Source organism: Balaenoptera acutorostrata, chromosome 10, assembly GCF_949987535.1.
Source record: "Balaenoptera acutorostrata chromosome 10, mBalAcu1.1, whole genome shotgun sequence".
Taxonomy (NCBI): domain Eukaryota; kingdom Metazoa; phylum Chordata; class Mammalia; order Artiodactyla; family Balaenopteridae; genus Balaenoptera; species Balaenoptera acutorostrata.
Window position 1 is genome coordinate 26691795 of NC_080073.1, and position 24955 is coordinate 26716749.

At 41.0% G+C, this 24955-nt stretch overlaps 1 protein-coding gene across 2 annotated transcripts in view; it reads right to left on the reverse strand.

Annotated features, from left to right (window-relative positions):
• The window catches only part of SYNPR (synaptoporin), a 309297-nt gene that overhangs the window by 41469 nt on the left and 242873 nt on the right, over positions 1–24955 (reverse strand). For both annotated transcript variants that reach the window (XM_057555817.1, XM_007192388.2), the window contains exon 4: positions 11844–12042. In XM_057555817.1, the coding sequence (XP_057411800.1) occupies positions 11844–12042 (199 nt within the window). The remainder of the gene's footprint in view (positions 1–11843; positions 12043–24955) is intronic.

The window sequence follows — 24955 nt, forward strand, 5'->3', positions numbered from 1 at the left end:
CTCCCTGCCCGTTCCCTATAAACTTTGCCAATCCTCCAGGCCTGAGGGTTTCATAAAGCTCAGAATGGGGTTTTCAGCAGCCAGATCTTCTAATCAGGGACACGAATCCCATATAGTTTGGTCTTGGTTTTTTTCAATCCTGAATCAACAATTTATAGAACAAGTGAAAAAAAAAAAGGGAAGGAAGGCTGTGGGATATAGCTTAACTGGGGGTTTGAAAGAAGCCACCAGATTTACGCAGAAGCTCATGGGAGGCCGAGGGCAGCCGGGCAGGGCTGGGCACAGATGCCTGCTGAGCCTGTTGCTGCCCGGCCACTGCTGGCGTGCCACACACGGAACTGCAGGCACGAGAGACACCCCGGGATGAAACTTATAAAGCGCTTCCTTATTTTAAAAAATCATCACATGCAACTTCTGTATGTTTGTTTTCTTCTTCTGTGTGTGGCCAGAGGAGGAGTTAATGATCTTGAATTTCACTTACTGAGCCTCAGTGAGAAAGGAGATTGCCAAAGCTAAAGGTCTGCAGAGCCCAGCTCTGGGGCCAGGTGTACGCTGCCATGCAGGTTAATGCCTGTCTTGGGGATTCTCCCTAGTAATTAAAGCCTGAGCTTCTGCATCCTTAAACATGGCTTGAATTGAATTTTTGATGTCCCCTTAGTATCCCAAGTTTCAAAGCAAATGTTTCAGTGGCAGCCTCCTTAAAGCAAGTGGTTTTATTTTTTCCCCCTCAGAAGAAAATATTCTCTTTGCAGATCTTTTTTGGGAGAGCTCTTCTCCAACAGCGTAAGATTGAAGGGTCTATGGTAGAATCAAAATCTGGAATCCATATTTTTCATTCAGATCAGAGGTAATTTGTTAGGGATATATTTTATATGGACTTAAAATAGAAACTTCTATAAAAATCAAGAGAACAATCAATTTCTGAGTTTTTATCCTAAAGAAATGAGTTAAAATACATGTCAAGGTTGAAGCACAAGGCTGATCATCACAGCATTGTTGAAGAGAGAGAAAAATTCAAAACCACGCAAAATTTAAAATCCAACAGTGAGAGGTTGGTTAAATAGTTCGTATTATCTCGTGATAATGGAATATTATGCAGCCATTACAAATGGAAAGAACTAGAGTTAAATAATAATGAATATTGAAGTACTGCCCGAGTTATTCTATCTTATTCTTTCTTGGTCCTATGAATAAACTGTTTTTAAGCATCTACTATGTGCTTAGCACCTAACCATCATATTAGACATTTGTTATTTAATCTTAGCAAATATCTTTTGACATATGGGTTCTTATACCTTTTTTTATAGAGGAGGCAGAAATTATGTATAGGTCAAGATTATTTCATTTGGCAAGTATGAGAAACCCCAAACTAGCAAGCATAAAGGGAAATTCAGTAACTTACAAAAATGGATAGTCTAGAGTGTGTCTGGCTTCAGGTATGGCTAAATCCAGGTGCTCATTTTTGGTTTTGGTCAAGTCACTCTGTCTCTCTTTACCTTTCTGTCTCTCCATATCTAGGATCTGCTTATCTCTGCTCAGCTTTATTCTTTTCACAGATTCCTTCCACATTGTTGGCAGTGTGACCACTATCAACTAAACTCACATCTTCCTAGCCTCACAATTCCAGAGGAAGAACTTTACTCCACAGATAAATCCCAGAGGAGACTCTGACTGCCTGGCTTGAGTCACCTGACCATTTTATGTTATTGGGTGAGGCACCATGACTGATAGTTCAGCAGGACGATATGAGTCTACGAAGGAAGGTGGCAGGCCAACAAAAATGTCTACTATTATATTATTTCCCCCTACATTCTTGCTCAAGCCATTCCCCTAGTCAAAAAGCCCTCCCCTCCATCCAGCTGGTCTCTACTCTTTGTCAAGTCTCACAGACTCCATAAACCTTCTCTGACCACTCAAGCCAATAAATGGCACTTGCTGTTTCCCATTGATTCCTAAATGATGTCTCTATCACCAGCACTAGTAAAACACACTTCTCTTGTGCTTTTATCATGATGTGTCTTTGTCCTGTCTTATTGACTTGACTGTCAGTTGCAGCACAGTGAGGGTTTGTATATTTCATGCCACTGCAGGCCCCGTAAGTCTTGCACATAGGGGATGCTGAATAGGCTGATAGACATTCTTGGATTTCATTTTCATACTTCCAGGTAAAAGTGGGGTGGCAGCAGAGTACCATGATGAAGAGTGTGTCTCTGAAGCCTCACTCTCTGTGCATCACAGTACAAGTTGCTTAACCTCTGTAAATCTGATCCAGTATCTGTAAAATGGGCACAATAATACCCGCCTTAAAGATGTTTGGAGAATTAAATGAGTTAACTACTATCTAATTTAATTTCTGGCCTGTGGAAAGTGCTCAAGAGTAAATGGCAGCTCAAAGAGTGGCATGTTAGCCTTCTTTTCCTTAGCCTCAACTGCAATTTTTCTAAGTTCTTTTTCCATTGTAATAATTTCCTTTTTTTTGGTCTTGTAATTTCTAGGTTATCAATATCTACATACTTTTCTGCCTACAGGGGTGGCTAGTCAATTGGGTAGTGGACCCACAAGGCTATAAATAAAAGTCACTGCAATTCAGGCTTAGGTGTTCTTGAGGCAGTATACAAATCAATTAGATCCTTCTTAGACATTTCAGAATAACTTAGAGACAGATTCCAAGTTGCAGGTCTCAGATAAGTAGGTGTTTGAGTGAAGGGGAGATCACAGCTTGCCCAAGCTCTCAGGTATTTTCAATTAACCATGTCCCTCATAAGGGATCCAAGCCAGTTTTACCTTGAGTCACATTCTCTTCTGTTCCCTGGGCAAGGTTTGAAGCTCTCCCTTGCATGGCTCTGTGGCTTTGATTAGAGTCCTGCTAATAAGCAATGGAAATGAAGATGTCCAGCTGGGAGAAAGAGCTAAGAGGGCTGCAAAAAATCCAAGCTCTGGACTTTGTGCCAATTATTTGAAAGTTTAATGAACCGTGGGTATTAGCGCAAGACATTACTGAACTGCTGAAAGCCCCAGTGAATCCAAGCTGCATGTGTGAGTGTCTGCTTGTTCTGGAATCAAAGAAATAAACTCAGCAAAGAGTAAGGATATTTTTGCCATCATGGGGGCGGGGTGAGGTAGGTGATATTTCACCACTTTCAAAAAATGATAGGAGGAGGGTATAAGTCTGAATCTAGTTTCTCAGTTGGATGCCCCCAAACAATCAAATTTTCCAAGTTTCTACCTGTTACACCACTTTGCTCTTCACACTCTGCTATTTTCAGACTTGCCAACTGACAAGGGATTCAAGCTCCTGTTCTCTGGAGCCTGGCTTATTTAATGGAACTGTGTTCTTTCCCCCTCTTTCCCTAAAATATGAGATCTGAGTGCCAGGATGGGGGTGGGAGAGCTGAAGGGAGGGGACCTGAGTGATGGGGACAGAGTGACCCCATCTTAGGGCTGACTGAATCTGTCTCAAATGACAGCAGCTTATACTGAATTTGGAAGCTCTAAAAAACAACAAAAACAATATATAAGAGTGTTTGATGTCAACAGTGCAACAAGAAGCCTTCCAAAGCATTTCTCAAGATGAGAGTCAGTGGAGTTCGTATTTATCCACTTTGTTTTTTAGCCCATCAGTCCACTGAAATGTAATAAACTCTAGCTGCATGGACAGCACAGTATGGACACCGGGCTACATGATGGAAGATAATGGCGTGCATTCATGAGCACTTGCTCCTGTTCTAATTGCTTTCTGTGCAATAACTCATTTAATCTGATCGACAACTTTACAGGCTGGGAACCATTGTTATCTCTATCTCACAGGTGAAGAAACACAAGTACAGAGAGGTTCTATAACCCGTCCAAAGTCACACAGGTGACAGACAGTGGTGCTGAGATTTGGACACAAGCAGTATGGGTACAGAGCCTGAATTCTTAACCATTGGTACCCTACTGTCTTCCCATGACAGATTTGGCCTTCAAGGGTAATAGGAATAAAGCAGGGAACTTGAGGCCAGCAGCTAGGTCTTACTCTGCAGTGTGTCCTTGGTGCCTAGCACAGGGCCCGGGACCCAGCAGGACTTAGACAGCCTTGATCATTACTCTTGAATCCAAGGAAGAGCTTTGTCTTGTAATCAAAAAGGAAACACATTTGGGGTTTTGCCAAATTTCCACTAGGTTCTGGTTTTTCTAACTGAATGATGAGTTCCCTGGAATGAGAGGAAATCTGACAAAAATGGATGAAGTTTGGACACACACTCTCTGCTAGTCCTCTGAAGGCACCGGCTCCAACACAGGACAGGAAGAGCTCTGGGCCCCTGAAGAATCACACTAATTCCGTAAGCAGTTCACTGCTTTGATTAAGGCTATCGGACTACAGCTCGTCTCTTTGTTTAACTAGTTAATTGGAGAAATGTGGTACCAAATACGGTGGGAATTAACCCTGATCTAAACTTTAATTAAGAATCTGCTAATCATAAGAAAGCTGGAAAAGAGCTGAGGATGTAAAATCTGATCAAACGTGTAGACGTTGTGCTGGGAACATTTAAAGTGGATTAATTTATTTGCCTTCATCTGTGGTGCTGATTCTGGAACGATGTATTTGTTGATGCAAAATATATAGTAGTTTAGATTAACAGTTTGCGTAAGGTTAGGTCCATGCCCTATATATTTTTAACCTTTATTGGAATATACTTGCTTTACAATGGTGTGTTAGTCTCTGCTTTATAACAAAGTGAGTCAGTTATACATATACATATATCCCCATATATCTTCCTCTTGCATCTCCCTCCCTCCCACCCTCCCTATCCCACACCTCTAGGTGGTCACAAAGCACCGAGCTGATCTCCCTGTGCTATGCGGCTGCTTCCCACTAGCTATCTATTTTACATTTGGTAGTGTATACATGTCCATGCCACTCTCTCACTTCCTCCCAGCTTACCCTTCCCCCTCCCCATGTCCTCGAATCCATTCTCTACGTCTGCCTCTTTATTCCTGTCCTGACCCTAGGTTCTTCAGAACCATTATTATTATTTTTTTAGATTCCATATATATATATATGTGTTAGCATACGGTATTTGTTTTTCTCTTTCTGACTTACTTCACTCTGTATGACAGACTCTAGGTCCATCCACCTCACTACAAAAAACTCAATTTCGGGGCTTCCCTGGTGGCGCAGTGGTTGAGAATCTGCCTGCCAATGCAGGGGACACGGGTTCGAGCCCTGGCCTGGGAAGATCCCACATGCCGCGGGGCAACTGGGCCCGTGAGCCACAACTACTGAGCCTGTGCGTCTGGAGCTTGTGCTCTGCAACAAGAGAGGCCGCGATAGTGAGAGGCCCGCGCACCGCGATGAAGAGTGGCCCCCGCTTGCCACAACTAGAGAAAGCCCTCGCACAGAAACGAAGACCCAACACAGCCAAAAATAAATAAATAAATAAATAAAAATTTAAAAACCAACCAACCAAACAAACAAACAAAAAAAAACAAACTCAATTTCGTTTCTTTTTAGGTCCATGCCCTTTTGTACTGCCAACACTTCTTGGTTTAAAGAGTGAGGAAGTGGAAACTACACACACACACACACACACACACACACACACACACACACACACCACAAGCCAGAATGTCAGATTCTGACAGGTATGCCTACCCCTAAGAAGATACACATTTGGGAGGCTTCAAATGATGTTATTCTGTTTTTGCACCAAATACATTATACTTGAGGCAGAATTTCAAAATAATCTCCTCCGTTTATCCTCTCATCCTCCACCACATGCTGTGAAGTTGTCTTTACTATTAGCCCAGCCCACCTGGGGAGGGAGTGCCTTGGCTTCCAGGTGGAGGTTCACTTCCTCCTCCTGGTAGGTCACCAAAGCCCAACTACATAACCTCTAGCAGGTCATTTGTAGGAGAGTCATAATTATTAAATAATTTTCCTCATCAGGCTGGATGCTTTTAGTTCACCCATATACATACATTGCTTGGCCTGTTGAAGATACAATTTAAGTGAAATACACTTAGACCTGAAGTATAACTAACACGGTGAGAGAAGAGAGAAGAGAGAGGGAAGAAAGAGAAGAAAAGAGGGAAAAAGGGTGAGGAAGGGGAGGAGAGAGAAGAGGAGAGGCGAGAGAAGGGCTTCTCAGCAATTGCTGAATAGCTCAGAGACTGCAATTCTGATTTCCATCTCTAATGACAGCCAAGAAAGATGCAGTTGAGAGTAGGAACATGCGTTGGATTCTCTGAGCAACCAGCTCTGTGCCTGCCTCCTATTCTCCTCTCAGTGATGGCCTCAGCCCCTACTTGACAATGGGGAGCTCTATTTTGTTAGGGGGTTAAAAATCCACCTTCCAATCATCTCATAGAGCAGGCTTCCAGAAACAGAAAGGTTAACTGAAAGGCTCAACCTAGCAATTGCGATCTTAGAAGTAGTCCTGAGTCAAGCTTGATCGTGTGGGACTTGGCAGCGGGTCGGGGGCGAGGGAAGAAAGTGCCTGGGGTAAGGGGACTGGAGGAGAGTAGGATTGTGAGGGCTTCAGGCAATTAAAGGAAGGCGCCTGTAATTCCTCTTTAGGGGGCTAAGGTACTACCTAGTAATGGGCAGGAGAAAAATTAACATGAAGGGTAACAACGGGGTTACAATTAGATACCATTAATCCATCACTTGCTGGTGTGCCTCTCCCTGTGCAAAGCGCTCTGTAGGCATTAACTCTTCCTTTTCTTACAGCAGCCTTGTGACATGTGTATTATTATTAGCTTCATTCTATAGATAAAGTTGTATGTAGGCTTCCAACTGTTAAATAACAGGTCATACAGGGGGATTAAAATCCAGGACCCCATAGTTTAGCCACTACCCTCAAGATCACTGGCCTAAGAGTCTGAGTCCTTGTTCTGCCGTTAACTTCTTTGACCACAGACAAGGTCCCTAATCTCCCAGGGATTCATTTTCCCATGCCTGGTGCTTGATAAAGAGGAGTCACAGTGAATCTGTAGAATGAGGCTGATTGTAATCGCTCCACATCTCTCTCAGGATTGTTTTGAGGCTGGATGGGAAATATGAAAATATTAGGAATGCATCAGGCGTAAAACAAACGTGAGCCATGGTACCACCGTGTGACCGCAATGGGTAAACACTTCTAGCCCCATAAACTGCCTCTGGTCAACCTGGTCTCCTTTATGGGAAAAGGAGAGCTTCAACAACACAGCCACTTCCTTTCCCACAAAATCTTAAAGTGAATATTGATTCTACTTGACATTTAGAGTAGTTACTTTAAGCCAAATCTCTCGTGAGAAGGATTCACCAAAATGTGGGATGGTGTTTATTAGTTTTTTAAACTACTTTACATTAATATTTTAAAAAAACCCCTAAAGCCTCACATCGTCACTATTTGACATGAGATCTGAAAATGGTTCAGAACATCCTGTCTCAGAAATCTAGGCAGGAGATTTGGCTTTAAAACTGTACTCTAAGGAACATGACAGAATGATATAACCAGAGGTGACATTTCAATTCCACAATCATGCACCATTCAGGTGGCCACTTCTGCTTTCTAAGATATTTATTCATCTGTACAAGAAGGCACTCACTGTAGTGACGTACAGTAGCTGGCTGATTCTTTTGGCCTGATTTTCTCACTATTGTGTCATTCAGAATCATTAACAATTATGTTACTTCTAAAGACATGCAGATTCTCATTTTCACTTAAAGGTGGGCAATCTTGTCAAGCATATTCAGTAGAGAAAGATACCTTAAAAAATAGCCATTGATAATAGCCATTGGCTCCAGTCTGCCTGAAATTGCTCACGACGGCTTACAAATATATAGTAATCAGTCCTGGTAATCTCTGATTTATAATAGCCATTGATCTTGGGCATGTTTAAAGCTTGTTTTCTATCACTGACATCCTTCATGTGCAACAGAGATAAACAGCAGAACCCTCAAGTTATCCTAGCATCATAGATTCACGGCAGCCATTCTATAACTCCAAATGGATTCTGAAGGCAAATTTAAAAAAAACCCTCTATGACAGTCAAATAAGCAGAAAAGTCTAGGGGTTCTAGGGTTTGGTTTCTCTATATCCTGAGCAAGAAAATAACAGGAGTTGTCCAGGTGTATAAACCAATTTGTCCTACCCACCTATGCCCCTCCAAATTTGTAGCACGTTGCCTATCAGGATTTTGGATCCTCTTGCATGGTAGTTATGAATTTGGGCCCTGGATTTGGAGAGACCTGGGTTCAAACTCTACCCTCTGACTATTAGTGATGTGACCTGGGAGAGTTAATTGGGTAACTTCGAGCCTCCCTTTCCTCACCTATAAAAGTGTAAAACAATACAAGCTACGGTTGTTGTGAGTATTAAATCAACTCCACACAGAGTAAGAAACTCTATCAATACCAGCCAGTATTATTGTTGTTACTATTATCAACACCATCGCCATCCTCATCACTTTCCTCCACATTGATCTGATCTGTGCATGATGTATCCTGTCATGTCCTAGAGGATTATAGAGAATCCCGAACTACAGAATAAAGGGAAAAATGTGGGTTTTGTAAAATACAAAGCAACAATAACAAAAGAATAGTGACAGGAACAGAGAGAACAAGTAATGATCAGTAGCCATCTTTCTGAATAAATAGGCTTGGCTTTAAAAAAGTACAATTAGGGGCTTCCCTGGTGGCGCAGTGGTTGAGAGTCTGTCTGCCGGTGCAGGGGATGCGCGTTCCAGCCCTGGTCTGGGAAGATCCCACATGCCGTGGAGCAACTGGGCCCGTGAGCCACAGCTACTGAGCCTGCGCGTCTGGAGCCTGTGCTCCGCAACAAGAGAGCCCGCGACAGTGAGAAGCCCGCACGCCGTGATGAAGAGTGGCCCCCGCTCGCCGCAACTAGCGAAAGCCCTCGCACAGAAACGAAGACCCAGCACAGCCAAAAATAAATAAATAAATAAATAAATTTATTTAACAAGTACAATTACTGTTAGTTTAGTATTTGAAGGTTTTCTTAGGTATGAACCACCTTCTTGAGATCTTGCTCACACTGTGGATTGGCCTTAACCTGCTAACTCACAGTTAAGGGTGGGTACCATAGCCCACCCCTCCTTCCCCAGTCACGGCCCCATTGTGGTGGGATTAGAACTGGAAAGGCTTGTCATTTGCAGCTGCAATGGCGTCATACTGATCCTCTACATTCATTCTGTCTCTGTGACTCTTAGGATTCGGGCTCGCTTTTAAATTAACTTTTATCTGCTAAGTAATGAGCACATCAGTTTTTTAATATCACTGAAGTCTCACCTAGGAGCCTTTCCCTTTTTATTACTAGAATTAACTCCCCGCTCTTCCCCTTCTTCCACGATGTAATAAAACAAAACCTACCCAATGTAGTACACAATTCAGGATTTCATTATATCCTGCTTGATGGGAAAGACTATTTACACAGAGATGAAATAGCATGGCCTTACCAGATTACTTCTTATGAGGAGAATGTAGTTTTATATAACAAAACAGAGCTTTTCCCACTTTATGGGCAAACTAACTGAGTCAGTTTCTTCTCTCTGGAAGTCAGAGTATTTCCTCAGACTTTAGAATTCTATGAGAGTGTCTACATGTATCCAGAAAGGATGTACACATGTCAGTTTTATAGTATACACACACACACACACACGTATCTCAACCTCTCTGATGTATCTATCTGCACATCATGCGAGGGTTAACCCCAAGGTAGGTGACACTGTTAAAGATATTTTAAAACCATTAAGACCAGTAGCTCCAATTTGGGAGGGAAAATTTAAAAAAAGACATCTGTCCAAAGGTTCAAGTTCTGCTGATTGACTCTTCTTTTTCCACAATAACATACTGAAGTGCTATAAAACAGATCTTTCCCCAGTCCCTTCAAACTTAATCATGACGTTTTACAAATAGGGGTTTCTCCCAGTTACCCTTCAAAACATGTTGATTTTAAGTTTCTAGTCTCTATAATATATAGATTAGACTAGAGATCTGTAAAATTTATTTCACTCACATACTCCCTAAAAGAATTTGTAAAAACTGTGTGCCTATTCGTATAAAGTTGACATATAATTTTGTTTTTATTAAAAGTCTAAACAGTTGCAAGAGTGTAATGTTGGGCATAAGTATTGATATTTAAAAATATATCCCATTGTATCAATTTTTAGATGAATTCAATGGAATTGTTATTTGATACTCTCTATTACCCATTTAAAAATTATTAAACAAATTCCTCATTAACAGTCAGAAACTTTACATGTTCTTTTTGTTCTCCTTGAACTTGCATTTCCATTATACTTCCCCCACTGAATCATAGCCTCATATAACATTTTTTTATACTGGAAAGCATTTTATCGATCACCCTGTTACATTTCTTTGCAACAAAAATAGGTATATAAATTAAAATTACTCTCTGATTACCCATGACCCTAATGCTTTTAAATATCAAAAATTTTTCTTTTGAGTTGGGTAATCATTAAAAATGTTATTAATGCACAATTGTCCAAAACAACATAAATATATTATACATGTTAATAATTATTAAATTTTAAAAGTAAAATTTTTATTAGAAATGTATGGGACTGTTTTTTCTTCAATTAGCTGATGTACTTTCGAGGGACAAATATTACTTACTTCTAACATGGGACTTGATTCAGCATAAATTCTATTTCCATTTCTCGTTGTACAGATGTGTTGAGAAGGTTTGCTCACAGAAATGAGTAGATGAGAATGGATGGGGTTTTGTTATAGTGATGCCATTAATTTCTCTGAATTCCTTCTGAGTAATATGTCCCAGACCACAGAGTGATCTGTCATCAAAAATTACTTTTTAATGATCTATCAGCTGACGTAGATTAGGAATTTCTATTTTATTGAAAGGAAAAAATTGGAAACCTCGTTAGATGCAAAAGGATACACTACCCAGCCATTTGAATACCTCACTTTTGTCAATAGCAACACCGATATTTCAAATGGTCCTTTTTTTTAATGACTCCAAGGCTTCGCAACCTAGCAATATCCCGTGTATGGGGATGGAAAAGAAGGATGCTTTTATTTTATAAAAGGGGAATAGGTGATTAAGAAAGAAGCAGTAACATATTTTCAGAAGCAGGGCATTCTCAGTAAGATAAGTTTTAGGCAAATGCACATGAGAAAGCTGAAAAATTTTAAATGTATTTCCTTAAAGTTATCCACGCTTATGTATCCCTCTGAGAGTTGTTGTGTCCGCCTAGGTGTCTGTGTGTCCCTATTTGGACATGCTGAGCTAGACTGGTTTCACCCAGGTGAGTCCTTGAACCATTGTATAAGGAAAAAGAAAGTGGGGGAGGGTTGGTGGTGGAAAGAGATAAGATCGAGGGGGAGAGAGAGAGAGAGAGAGAGAAAGAGAGATTCAGAGACAGAGAACTCCATCTTCAAAGTAAACCATTCTATGACCAGTCTATCATATATCAAAGGAATAACACATTTCAATAAGTACAAGTCACATTGTCTAAACAACTAGTGAGAAAAAATGGTCGACTAACTCCATAATACTGGAATTATAAATAAATCTGCAGCAAGCCTCACTACTCTTTCCTTGATCTCATGAGATTTCCAAGCATTTATTGCAGAGGAGTTTCTAGCAACTCTTACAATACTTCTCCAGCGCAGGGGCACAAAAGAATGACAGGCATGGGCACAAAAGAATGACAGGCATCATGTTTTCGTTTTAGATCTAAGAGATTTGGATGAAAAAGAACGTGATTGCCTTTCAAACACCTGCCCTGAGGGCTCAGGTAACTCCAAAGCCTTTAAGCACTGGAAAAAAGAAATTAGAAGGGACAGAAAAAGTTATTTCATAAAGCAAACCACTTACGATGAGTGGACCCCGGTTGTTTTCTCGATACTTGTTCTGGAAGAAAATGTAAACGACAGTGGCGGCCAAGGAGTAGAGGAAGGCAAAGACAGCCACGGTGACAAAGAACTCTGCCGAAGATGAGGAGTCGCCAATCAGGGCCACCTTCTGCCGCTCCTTCCCCTCACAGGTGGGCACCTCAAACGTCACCTGGTGTAACCTAAAGTACCAGAGACACCAGAGAGGAGAATCGTTAAAATGCTATGGAGAGAAAACTCGATGCCATAAGTGAGATGTGATTTGGGACGTTCATGGCATGCCTCTGTGACAAGTTCATTAGAGAAATTACAGAGATTGTAGCTGGACTCGTGGAAGCAGATACTGCAGTTAAACATCATTCCATTAGATTTCACAGTAGCTAGTCGCTTTAGAGAGAGGGGAGGAGGGAAGGGGAAAGTGATCCTGAAATGATGATGGGTTAGACTATGACATCCTCCCCCTTAAATTCTCCAGTGGTTTCTCATTATACTTGGACTCACACCCTAACTCCTAAATGTGACCCACCAGGTCCTGGCTTAGGGTCTTTTCACTGACTGTTCCCTTTTCCTCAATCACTCTGTCTCCTGGCATTGCCCATGGCTGGTTCCTTCGTGGCATTCAGGTGACAGCTCAAAATGTCATCTCCTGGGAAAGCCTTTTCCTGATTATTAATCTAAAATAGTTCTTTTCCCTTACACATTTCTACCACATCTCCCTGTTCAATGTCATTCATAGCGTCCATCACCAACCACACTTCCTCGGTAATGTATTTAATTACTTGGTTTTTTTTTTTTTTCTGTCTCCACTTGATTTGGGATCTTGACTTTCTTCTTCTCTGTAAATCCTGAATGCCTGACACTTGTTAGACACTCAGTAAACAGGACTTGGGTAAGTGAACAAACATTCTTGATTCTGTAAGATGACTGATACACCCTAGTTTGATTGAACTTTGAGAACTTCTACCTTAGAGAATAAGTTCTATCAGGACAGCATCCAGGCCCAATATATTACTTAATAGAGAAAAATAAGATTTTGGAGGGCAGTACATTCTGCTCAATAAATGACACCTAAGGAAGATGTGTTACATCTAGTACATAGCTCATGTTGTGAACTGGGTGGTGATCTGTAATTCAATATACGAGCCAGAATTCTGCTTCTTCAGAAATGACTAAATTATTCCTTGAGGTTTAGGGAGGCACTTGGAAACAGACATGAATGACACTTAGTGATATCAGTAAAGGAACACCTGGAAAATTACCTACAAAACTAACAATGATGATAAAACCATTGACGAACACGATAAATTCCCAACTTCTGCTTAAGAAGTATTTCTCTTACTTAGCAAAACTTGATTCCTTTAAAATATATTTTTTGTCTACATTCTCTTACAATTCGGATAATGACAAAATGATAAAATAGTAATACTAATAGCAACTAACATACTGGAGCATTTATGTGCTAGATATTGTGCTTTATATGTATTGTTTCATTTAATGCTCACAGCAGCCCTAGGATGTAGGCATTTTATTGCCGCTTCCCCCTTTACACATGAAGAAACAGGCTTAGAAAAGATTAAGTAACTTGTGCTAAACCACAAAGCTAGTAAATAGGGCCAGGAACTTTTTAACTTCTACGTTAATCTGTTTCTATTAAATAATGAGAATATTAAAACTAGGATGAGTTTTTTAAAAAGTGGAGCCCATGGACAATTAGCATCATAACTATGGGTCTTGTTAAAAATGTACATTCCAGGGGCTTCCCTGGTGGCGCAGTGGTTGAGAGTCTGCCTGCTAATTCAGGGGACACGGGTTCGAGCCCTGGTCTGGGAGGATCCCACGTGCCGCGGAGCAACTAGGCCCGTGAGCCACAATTACTGAGCCTGCATGTCTGGAGCCTGTGCTCCGCAACAAGAGAGGCCGCGACAGTGAGAGTCCCGCGCACCGCGATGAAGAGTGGCCCCCACTTGCCACAGCTAGAGAAAGCCCTCGCACAGAAACGAAGACCCAACACAGCCATAAATTAAAAAAAAAAAAAAAGACAGCCCTCTCCACATGGCTTTCTAAAAAAAAAAAAAAAAAAAAATGTATATTCCAGGGTCTGTCCCAGACCTACTGAACTGAAATCTCTAGGGGTGTAGCCTAGCTGACAACCAAAGCAGAAAACTCCAGTCCCCCTAAGTTCCTTATTTCTCAGAAACCTATTCTTTTTCATTTATTGCTTGACTTGAGAAAACTGTTTACATAGTCAGCTTGATTTTGCTTATTTATACTGAAGATCCTCTTGTTTCTTGTCAACCAGAAAAGTGTACAGCTTCAGTAAAATTCGGGAAAATAGAAGCATTCATCATGGTTATGCTGTAGAGACCCTTTCCTCCCCTTGCCAGAGATACTAAGATATTTCTCAATAGCTGAGTCTGTGGGAATGCTGAAAAATGAAATAGACTGAAAAGGTAATCATGCCAATTATTCTGAAAGAGGTGATTTTCAAAAAATGAACCCTTTTTTTCTCACTATCTTGTATACGTCATCCACTCAACATATATTTTTTTAACGTCTTTATTGGAGTATAATTGCTTTACAGTGTTGTGTTAGTTTCTGCTGTATAACAAAGTGAATCAGCTACATGCATACGTATATCCCCATATCCCCTCCCTCTTGCATCTCCCTCCCACCCTCCCTATCCCACTCCTCTAGGTGGTCGCAAAGCACTGCGCTGATCTCCCTGTGCTATGCGGCTGTTTCCCACTAGCCATCTATTTTACATTTGGTAGTGTATATATGTCAGTGTTATTCTCTCACTTCGTCCCAGCTTACCCTTCCCCTTCCTTGTGTCCTCAAGTCCATTCTCTACATCTGTGTCTTTATTCCTGTCCTGCCCCTAGGTTCATCAGAACCTTTTTTTTTTTTTTAGATTCCATATATACGTGTTAGCATACAGAGAAAGTTTTTCTCTTTCTGACTTACTTCACTCTGTATGACAGAGGGAACCCTCTTGCACTGTTGGTGGGAATGTAAATTGATACAGCCACTATGGAGAACGGTATGGAGGTTCCTTGAAAAACTAAAAATAGAACTACCATACGACCCAGCAATCCCACTACTGGGCATATACCCTGAGAAATCCATAATTCAAAAAGAGTCATGTACCACAATGTTCACTGCAGCACTATTTACAATAGCCAGGACATGGATGCAACCTAAATGTCCATCGACAGATGAATGGATAAAGAAGATGTGGCACATTTATACAATGGAATATTACTCAGCCAGAAAAAGAAACACTCAACCTATATTTTTAACAAGAAGCTCTGTAGTTCATGCAATGTCTAGATTCTGGGGATAACGTAGGGAACAAAGATAGATGGGCTGGTCCCTGCTCATGTTGAACTTCAAGTTTAGAGGGAAAAGATAGCTTTTCTGAGAGGAGCCCCAGGCTAGTCTGGGGGTGGGGTGGTCAGGGTAAGAGTCCCTGTGGAAGTGATTTTTAAGCTGCAGCTTGAAAAGTGAGTAGAAATTGTCTAGATCAAAAGCTGAGAAAAAAGCACAATGAAATACAACTTCACACCTGCTAGGATGGCTACAATCAAAATGATTATAAAATTGGAATAAGAAGAGTTAGTGAGATTAGATTGGAATAACAAGATAGGATTGGAATAATAAGTTCCAATTAGAAAGCTGGGAACTTTCATACATTGTTGGTGGAAATGTGAATGGTACAGCCACTTTGGAAAAACAGTCTGGCAGTTCTACAAGGGGTTAAACATAAGAGTTATCACATGGTCTGACAATTCCACTCCTAGATACATATCCAAGAGAAATGATAACATTTGTCTGCACTAAACTTGTACTAGAATGTTCATATCAGCATTATTCATAACAGCCAAAAAGTGGAAACAACCCAAACATCTGTCAGCTGATGAATGGATAAATGAAATGTGGTATAGCCATAGGGTGGAATATTATTTGTCAATATGAAGGAATGAAGTACTGATCCAAGTTACAGCATAGATGATCCTTGAAAACATTATGCTAAGTGAAAGAAGCCCATCACAAAGGACCACACATTGTATGATGCCATGTATAGGAAATGTTCAGAATAGACAAATTTATGGAGACAAAAAGTAGGTTAGTGTTTGCCTAGGGCTGATGGGGGAGGATTGGGGATGATGGCTTAGTGGTACAGGATTTCTTCTTGGGGTAACGAAAATACTTTAGAATTGATGGTGGTGATGGACGCACACTCTGTGAATATATTAAAATCCATCCAATAGTACATTTTAAATGAATGAATTGTATGGTATGTGAATTATATTTCAATAAAGCTGTTAAAAAATAGAGATGAAAGCATGTATCAAGATCCTGCAAAGGCAAGGAGCACAGCACATGGGAACAGATGAAATATGACTAGGGATCTGGCATATGGCAGGAAAGGGGATGAGTGATGGAGGATGAGATGGAAAAGTAGCCAGAGACTCTCACTGCAGGGTCTTGTGGGTCAGGATATAGACTTGGGTCTTTATAACTTTTTAAATTTTTCCTAGTGATGACAACTTTTAGGATTTATTCTCTTAACTTTCATATATAACATATAGTATGTTATATTTATCATGTTGTACATTACATTCCCTAGTACTTATTTATCTTATAACTGGAAATTTGTACCTTTTGAATGTCTTCATCCAATTCCCCCTCCCCCCAACCTCCACCCCCCAGTACCCACAAAGCTGATCTTTTTTCCTATGAGTTTGTTTGTTTCTGAAGTATAATTGACCTACAACACTATGTTAGTTCCCATTGCACAACACAGTGATTTGATATTTCTATACATTTCAAAATGATCACCGTGATAAGTCTAGTTATGATACTACAACACAAAGATATTACATAGTTATTGACTATATTCCCCACACTGTACATTTCATACCTGTCACTCACTTATTTTGCAACTGGAAGTTTGTACCTCTTAATCTCCCTCAACTATTTCTCTCCTCCCTCCAGTCTCCTCCCTCTGGCAATCACCTGTTTGTTCTCTGTATCTATAACTCTGTTTCTGTTTTGTTATGTTTGATCATTTGTTTTGTTTCTTAGATTCCACATATAAGTGAAATCACACAGTATTTGTCTTTCTCTGTCTGACTTATTCCACTAAGCATAATACCCTTTAGGTTCATCCATGTTGTCGAAAATGGCAAGGTTTCATTCTTCTTTAGGGCTAATATTCCACTGCATATATATCTTTATCCTTTCATCTATTAATGGACACTTAGGCTGCTTCCATATCTTGGCTATTGTAAATAATGATGCAGTGAATACAGGGGTGCATATATCTTTTCTACTTAGTGTTTTTGTTTTCTTTGGATAAATACCTAGGAGTGGATCTTTATCTGAAGACGAAGATTGGAAAGATTTTTTTTATAATAAACAACATGTAAAACAAAAATAGCAGGCAGGACCATGTCACGTGTGGCAACTATTTAGAAGCATGCACACTTGCTTTCCAGGTGTTAGGATCAGCAATGCTTCCAAACGCCAGTTCCCTCAGCTCACACGTACAGACTGGGTCTGCAACTTTTGTGTACTCTGAGAGCAGCAGGAAGGGGGAGAATAAAATAATTTTTTTCTATGCAGTCAGCTGAATATCAACATTTTCCTCGTTGCTAACTTATTGCATTCATTTTCAGTAAATGTTAATGGTGCTTATTGGCACAAGGCAAAAAAAAAAAAATCACTAACAAATTTGCCGTGCTTATTAATACCAGTGATCTATAGCTTGGTATTTAGCTCTCAAGCCACATGGGGTAAAATCAGGAGCAAGAGGGAAAACAGAAGTGAAGCTCTATGCCGGTGTCTATTCTGTGGAAGGAAATAGGGATCGTTTATAAAGGAAGAGCACATCAGCTCAAAATGGTCTGAGCATTATAATTCATATCACTGAACATTTTGAATGCTATGGGATGGCATCTATTACTAAATATATTTTACCAGAAAGGTTCTTTTAGGTAACAGTTACATACATATGCATAAATATATATGCTTTATTTTGGAGGGAGAGATTTTAGAGTCAGCATGTGTTTAGCAGCTATAATAACTTTGGAAGCAAATATCATTCATTTAGAACCTAAACAAGGGGAAAACTGTTCTGTACAGACAGAGCGCATCAGCTGATGGAATCTGTAAACTGAGGGGGCCACCTCTGATCTTCTGAAGGACTAGTCAGGCAACAATTGCTGAGCCTGCAAAAGGATCAAATCCAATTTGTTGATTTCAAATGTATAATTCCCTCCTCAGCTGGCCTGACTCAATCAAGGGGTAATTGCTTTTGTTGGGTTTTACTGCATTGTGTCAATCCACAAAAAAACCCTCCATGTGAGAGTAGGTTCTTCCTTTTTCTTTTAAAAATTTTACCAACACTTAAACATAGCCTTTAAAGCATTTCACTCCTGCTTCAATTAAACTAAAGGAACTGCTGGGCACCCATAGTTTTTAGTTCTGTTTGTATGGCTTGAAAAAATATTAAGCAAGTTGGTGTTGCTTCATTAATAAAAATATTTATAACACCACCACCATTTTTCAACCTCCAGGCACTGTGTTAGCTTCTTTACTGGCTCATATCTCCCTTAATGCTCATAACAACTTTCTTAAGTAGGTACTATCCGTCACCATTATACAGATGAGGAAACTGAGGCTTGAGGTGGGTAGTGAGCTTGCTGGAGGTCACATGGTAGTGGAGGGCAGAGGTGAGTCTGAATGCAAGCAGATTAGGAGGACCTACACTAGTAACTACGCCACATCCCTGCCTCTCTGCTTCTATACACTACCAAACGTAAAATAGATAGCTAGTGGGAAGCAGCCGCATAGCACAGGGAGATCAGCTCGGTGCTTTGTGACCACTTAGAGGGGTGGGACAGGGAGGGTGGGAGGGAGGGAGACGCAAGAGGGAAGAGATATGGGGACATATGTATATGTATAACTGATTCACTTTGTTATAAAGCAGAAACTAACACACCATTGTAAAGTAATTATACTCCAATAAAGATGTTAGAAAAAAAAAAGTTATAGCATCCTTAGATCTCCAGACAAATGTTTGTATAAAAACGACTAAGCCAGCTTTCCCATGCCATCTAATCTAATGGTAGACGGATAGTTTACACTGAACAAGATTCTAAACCAACATTCGTTCTGCTTCCACCTCGAAGCACGTGAATTAGGCATCGTACAAGGTACCTAGCAATGATGGAGTTGAATCCCTTTAGGCCGACCAACAGGAAGTCATTAAAAGCTTCCTAGTTTCCAAATTTTGTCCTGGGTTATTCCAACATTTCCTTTAGAAGCAAGTAGAGGGCAAACGAACCTGACTGCTTCACGTACTGAAATTGTGATCATCATAGTGTCCATGGTTCTTTATAGAAGGGGGGTAAAGGCAGCACAAAGTCATCTTCAGATAGCACTGTACCATTAAGGGCATCTGGTAGTAAGACTTTTGAAGTTGTTGACAATATCTTTCACCGGGTGCGGAAGGAAATTGTACTAAAGCTCCTAATAGCACAGCTGGGGGTGGTTCAGTGCAAGACAGTAATGACACATCCCAAGGGTGGTGATCCCACCCAGGAGTTAATGTGGGAAGCATTAGGGTGTTGGGGAGCAAGCTGCTGCCACTGAATTTCTGACGGCCAGGATTAAAGTGGCCAAGGCGGGGACCAGAGGGCACCTGGCCAGTTGTGGTGCTGAGCACGTTTCTCTTCCCCAGATAATTTTCTACTGCCCCTGTTTCAATCCTTTTCGATCCCAGTTGATAAAGACTCTAACCCTCTTGCTCCAGTTCTTTCTCTCTTCCCAGTAGAAAATACTGGCATTTGTCTGGTTTTAGATTGACTTTTCCTTTGCTAGTCGTGTGTGTGTGTGTGTGTGTGTATGTGTGTATAATAAGTGCATTTGCATGTGCATTTACACACTCACAGACACCCCTACTCGCTCAGCCTGTATGATTCACAACGTAAATCACTACAAGATCCTGGGAGTTTACACACACTTTCACACACTACATCTCATTTTTTTTCCCCCCAGCAACCTTCTCCATTTGACAGACGAGGAAGCTGGAGCTCAGACATCTTAAAAGAATCATCAAAGATCACCCAGTCGGCACAGAGAAGGCAAACTCCACTATGCTCAGGTCCTTCATTCATTCAGGAAGGATTTATTGAGCCCTGCGTGCCAGGCATCAGAGAAGCTAAGATGGGAAGGCAATGAGTTGTGAATGACGCGAGCAGAGATTATGTATAGGAGGTTGAAAAGGACAAGTCCCCTCTGACTGTCATTTCCCCTGGTTTTCCTACTGAACCTGAAACATGGCATTTGGCGACACTACTTAGGATAGTGATAATGAGTCTACCTCTTCTACCACCGGGTGCTAATCACCAACTGACAACACTATTGAGCACATACTAGGCCAGGCACCATGCCGAAGGTTTTCACGTATTATCTCACTTAAACCTTCAAGCTTGAGAAAGTGGGTACTATTTCCCTTCCTTTAGCAGTGAGGAAAGTGAGGAACAGAGTGGTAGTACAACTTTTTGAAGCAAGGGCCTTGAAAAGAGTCTATCCAACCCCAAAGTTTTTACTCTTAGCCTCCCACATGAAAAAAATATAATGCTATTCATTGTTTTTTTTATAACCAAAGATTTTCATTATTATTATTATTTTTTAATTTATTTATTTATTTTTAGCTGTGTTGGGTCTTCGTTTCTGTGCGAGGGCTTTTCTCTAGTTGGGGCAAGCGGGGGCCACTCTTCATTGCGGTGCGCGGGCCTCTCACTATCGCGGCCTCTCTTGTTGCGGAGCACAAGCTCCAGACGCGCAGGCTCAGCAATTGTGGCTCACGGGCCCAGTTGCTCCGCGGCATGTGGGATCTTCCCAGACCAGGGCTCAAACCCGTGTCCCCTGCATTAGCAGGCAGACTCTCAACCACTGCGCCACCAGGGAAGCCCAATTCATTGTTTTTATCACTCACATATTTACTGACTTCCCACACCATGGCTGCCTTTTCTGAGAGACTTCTTATAGTCGGCTCTCTCTCTTAATCTCTCCACTTCCGGTTGTTTCTCAACAGGATAGTGGTCATGGGCTGAATGTCTGAATGTATGGGGTCCACGCTCCCCAGGCTCATGGGCAATTTCAAACTGTTTCTGAAGACTCACACGTTGATTAGAGCAAGGTTTTCCTTTATGCCACCAGCGCCTCATAAGGCGTATTTATATGCTGTGGTCAAAATCTGGGGAGTGTCTCACTTCACAGAGCCTCAGGTATAGGATCTACTTGGAGTGGACAAGGCAGAAGATGGGGACAAGGTGAGGACTGAGGAGAGTCTTGGGAAATATGCTGGTTGCAGTGAGAGCTGAGGGAAGGCTCCAGCACCTGCCCTCAGGTTGCTAAAGTTGGACACAAGTTTGAAGTCCTCATCTTGCAAAGAAGACTGGAGAGACTCTGTCTGAGATACAGGACTCACTGACCATAAGTTGATAAGGATCCGTTTACCTGGAATGCCTCTGTTGACAAAAGGGGTCATTACTAGCCTCTAGCCAACGTCAAAGAAACAGCAGAAATAGAAAACAATACAGTTCACAAATATCCTTCTAGGAGCACCTCAGGGATTTTAATGATGCTGTTTGTTCCCAGGAAGGTCAGTGGACCTGGAGGTGGTACCTACACTCCTGTCTGCTAGACCTGAGAGCTGACTTCCAGCTCCCTTATTTGCAGGTAAATGGCATTGTCTAGGCAGCCAGAATCATTTTTCCGGATATTTTTGCCCTAACCTTGGTTGAGTCAAAACCAGCTTCACCAAGACTTGCAACAAAAGCACATCAGGTGTTCACTAAAAATATTTTCCTAGAAGAAGAAATCAAAACTAAGGGAAAGACAAAATGCTGTATGCATTTCTGCTCTTAAACACAAGGGCATTTCTCCCTGGTGTGATTATATATTAAATGTACTAAAGCTTACTGTTTCCGTGGGAGGAACTTTCCATTACTTTTTGTGCTCTTCACTTCACCATCAGGGAAGATAAGTTGTTTTCTTAGGGAGAGTAATAATAAATATCAGGCAGAGGGAACTGAGCTAGACACTGGAAAGTGCAATCAGGGTTACTGCAAACACTACTCTTTTCTGCACAATTCACTGTGCTTGTTCATATGAGGACAAGGCTGGAAAGTGACCGGCTCTCCCCTCAGTGTGTGCGTGTCATCTCCATGGGCCACAAAGATATTTATCCAATTTACTGAAAGTGCGTTATGCTAGAAGGATCTTTTCAAATTTCATCCCTCCCCCCACAAGTCTGCATTTATATAGATAAACATTTCAAAGTACAGAGGAAGACTCCAAGGTGATAAAAAAGGAATGAATCAGTGGAAGCCAGGGCATGGCCCAGAGTAGGACTGAAAGAAGAAAAACTCTATGAAACCCATATAATGACTTGCAAAGAGGCACTGCCATTCTCAGTAAGCTATGATTTATTAATTTTAGTTTCTTCAAATAGAATTTGAGTCATAGGGAACTCAGACTGTCCCTACATTGTCAAATTAAAATAGATAATGTGGTCATTATCTTGTATTTCAGGGAAAATCTTTTTTTTCCCCTCTTGTTTGCCTTCCCTGAACTGTGGTGCTGTGCTCAAGTGAATTATGAAACAAACAAGTCCCAGAGTTTGTTTTTACGCTTGAATGTCCAGACAACTGCCTATCTCTGCCCATTTTATTTCGTTAGTATAGAAATGCTTCACGAATAAACAATTTAAAGGGTGTGACTAAAAGATATTTATGACATTCAGAACACACACAGGTCGCATGGGAGAGGGCCACAGAAATCTATCTGAGCTGACGTTTTGTCTAGAATTTAGGTCAAATTGATTTGATTCATTAACGGTCAAAATAGGCTATGTATAAAAATTCAGTCAATACAGAAATGATTAAAGGAGGAAAATGTAAGTTTCCTCATAATTTCATTCAGTATTAACAACTTAAAAAATGGAAATCAAACAGGTTCTTTAATCTGCTGTTTATTACCTAATAATATGACCAGTAAATACCTTATTTTTAAGGAAGATTTAGCTTATTCTTAAGAGTCATATAATATACCTACAGGATATATAAATTATATTGTGTAGAATGTTCTGTATTAGCACACATTGCACAACGGTTTTCTTAGTGATCCCCCAGCGGTGGAAATTTTGATTGTGTCTCATCTGTAACCATTAAAACAATGCCTTGAACGTGTATTTTTGGATATCTGTATGATTGCTTTCTTTGGATAAATTTGTAGTAGCAGAGCTGCTGGGGAAAGGAGTATATTAGTCCGGGTTCTCCAGGGACTAATAGGATAGCTATTTTAAGGGATTTAAGGAATTACTCACGTGACTATGGGGGCTGGCAAGTCTGAAATGCACAGGGCAAGCCAGCAGGCTGGCGATCAGGTAAGAGTAGATGCTACCAACGAGAGTCCAAAAGCCTGGACAACTAGAATTTCTGTGTTGCAGTCCGAAGGCAGAATTCCTCTTTTCACAAGAAACCTCAGGTTTTGCTCATCAGACCTTCAGCTGATTGGATGGGGCCCACTCACATTATGAGATAATATAATACATTGCATTTATTGTAGTGCTTGCATGCAATGGGCAATTACAGCTACTACTACTAGGTGAACTGCAAACAGTTTCCAGTGCTCAAAATTCAAGGTGTTAAGTCTAATTACTAAAGTTGATTTTTAAAATGCAAATGCTTTCAACAAGCAGAATTCCGAGACCTAGAAATATGACGTGTTCTATTACTATATTGCTCTGTCAAAAAGTCACCCTATCAAGCAGTTATTTGGTCATTTTCTGCTGCTGCCTGCTGTCATTTCATTCTTCACATAATAATGACCTCGCTGAATGTTCAGGATAGGGAAACTAACAGAACTCTTGCTGGGTAGGAAATTCAATATACCTGCCAGATTATAATAAAACAAGCAGAAATCGTTTATACACATAGAACAAAATGCAATCTCCTTTAAACCACTGAAAAGCGATTGCCCTGTCAAGCGGCTATGGAATTGTAAATTTCCAATTCTTCGGTGGTTAATATTGAATATTACCACAAATACACAAATGCTTTTTGGGAAAAAAAAAAGCCTGAGGCACAAGGACACACTGTTCATCTTAGTTAACTAAACACCGTTTGTTCAATATATTTATCAGCTCAGCATGGAAAAAGTGCTCTTCGTTGTCAGCAGATATAATGTCACCCATGTTTCTGATGCTTTGCCAGTGTCAGGGGATTAATCATACTTTTTTCAAGTTGCATCTGGAACATGACAGGTAAGAATTCATTTTGCACAGCAACCAGAAATCTCTTAGAAACATAAATAGGAACGTGTCACTCCCCTGCATAAAGCTCTCCTTCAAGGCTTCCCCTCCCGCTCAGGGCCATATCCAAAGCCCTCACTGTGGCCTACGAGGACCGACATCATCTGGGTCTTGCCCACTTCTTTGCTGTCTTCGGGCCCACTTGCCACTTTCTCTTCCTGAACACAACTACCCTCACCCCCCGGGGCCTCTGAACTGGCCTCCATGTTGTCCACAGTCAGCTTCCTCTCTTCATTCGGGTTTCAGTGCACATGTCACCACCTCTGAGAGGCCTCCCGTGACCATCCAAAGTGCATGTCCCACCCCTAGTCATTATCTTCCACATTATCCCATTTCACTGCTTAATTTATCTTGTTGTTTGCTCTACTGTCTGTGTGAAATTTCCCTTCTTATTTGTGAACCTGTGTTTTGCCTGTCTCTCCCCCTAGGCGTTCTAAGTAGCATGAAAGCAGGGATCCTGTTTATTTTCGCTACCTCTCTGTGACTGAGCACCAGGGCAAATCTGGTTCCCAGTAAAGACCCCATACGTATTTGTTAAATGAAGAAGAAAGGAGGGATGGAGGGAAGGGATGCAGGGAAGAAGAAAGAGTAGAAAGAGAAGGGATAGGTCTCATTAAATTCCTAAGAAGAGATATTTGTCTGGAAGCTGACCCTCCTCTTACCCTTGCAGAATAGTAGAAAGAGCTGCCTCACCTGTTGTGTCAGAG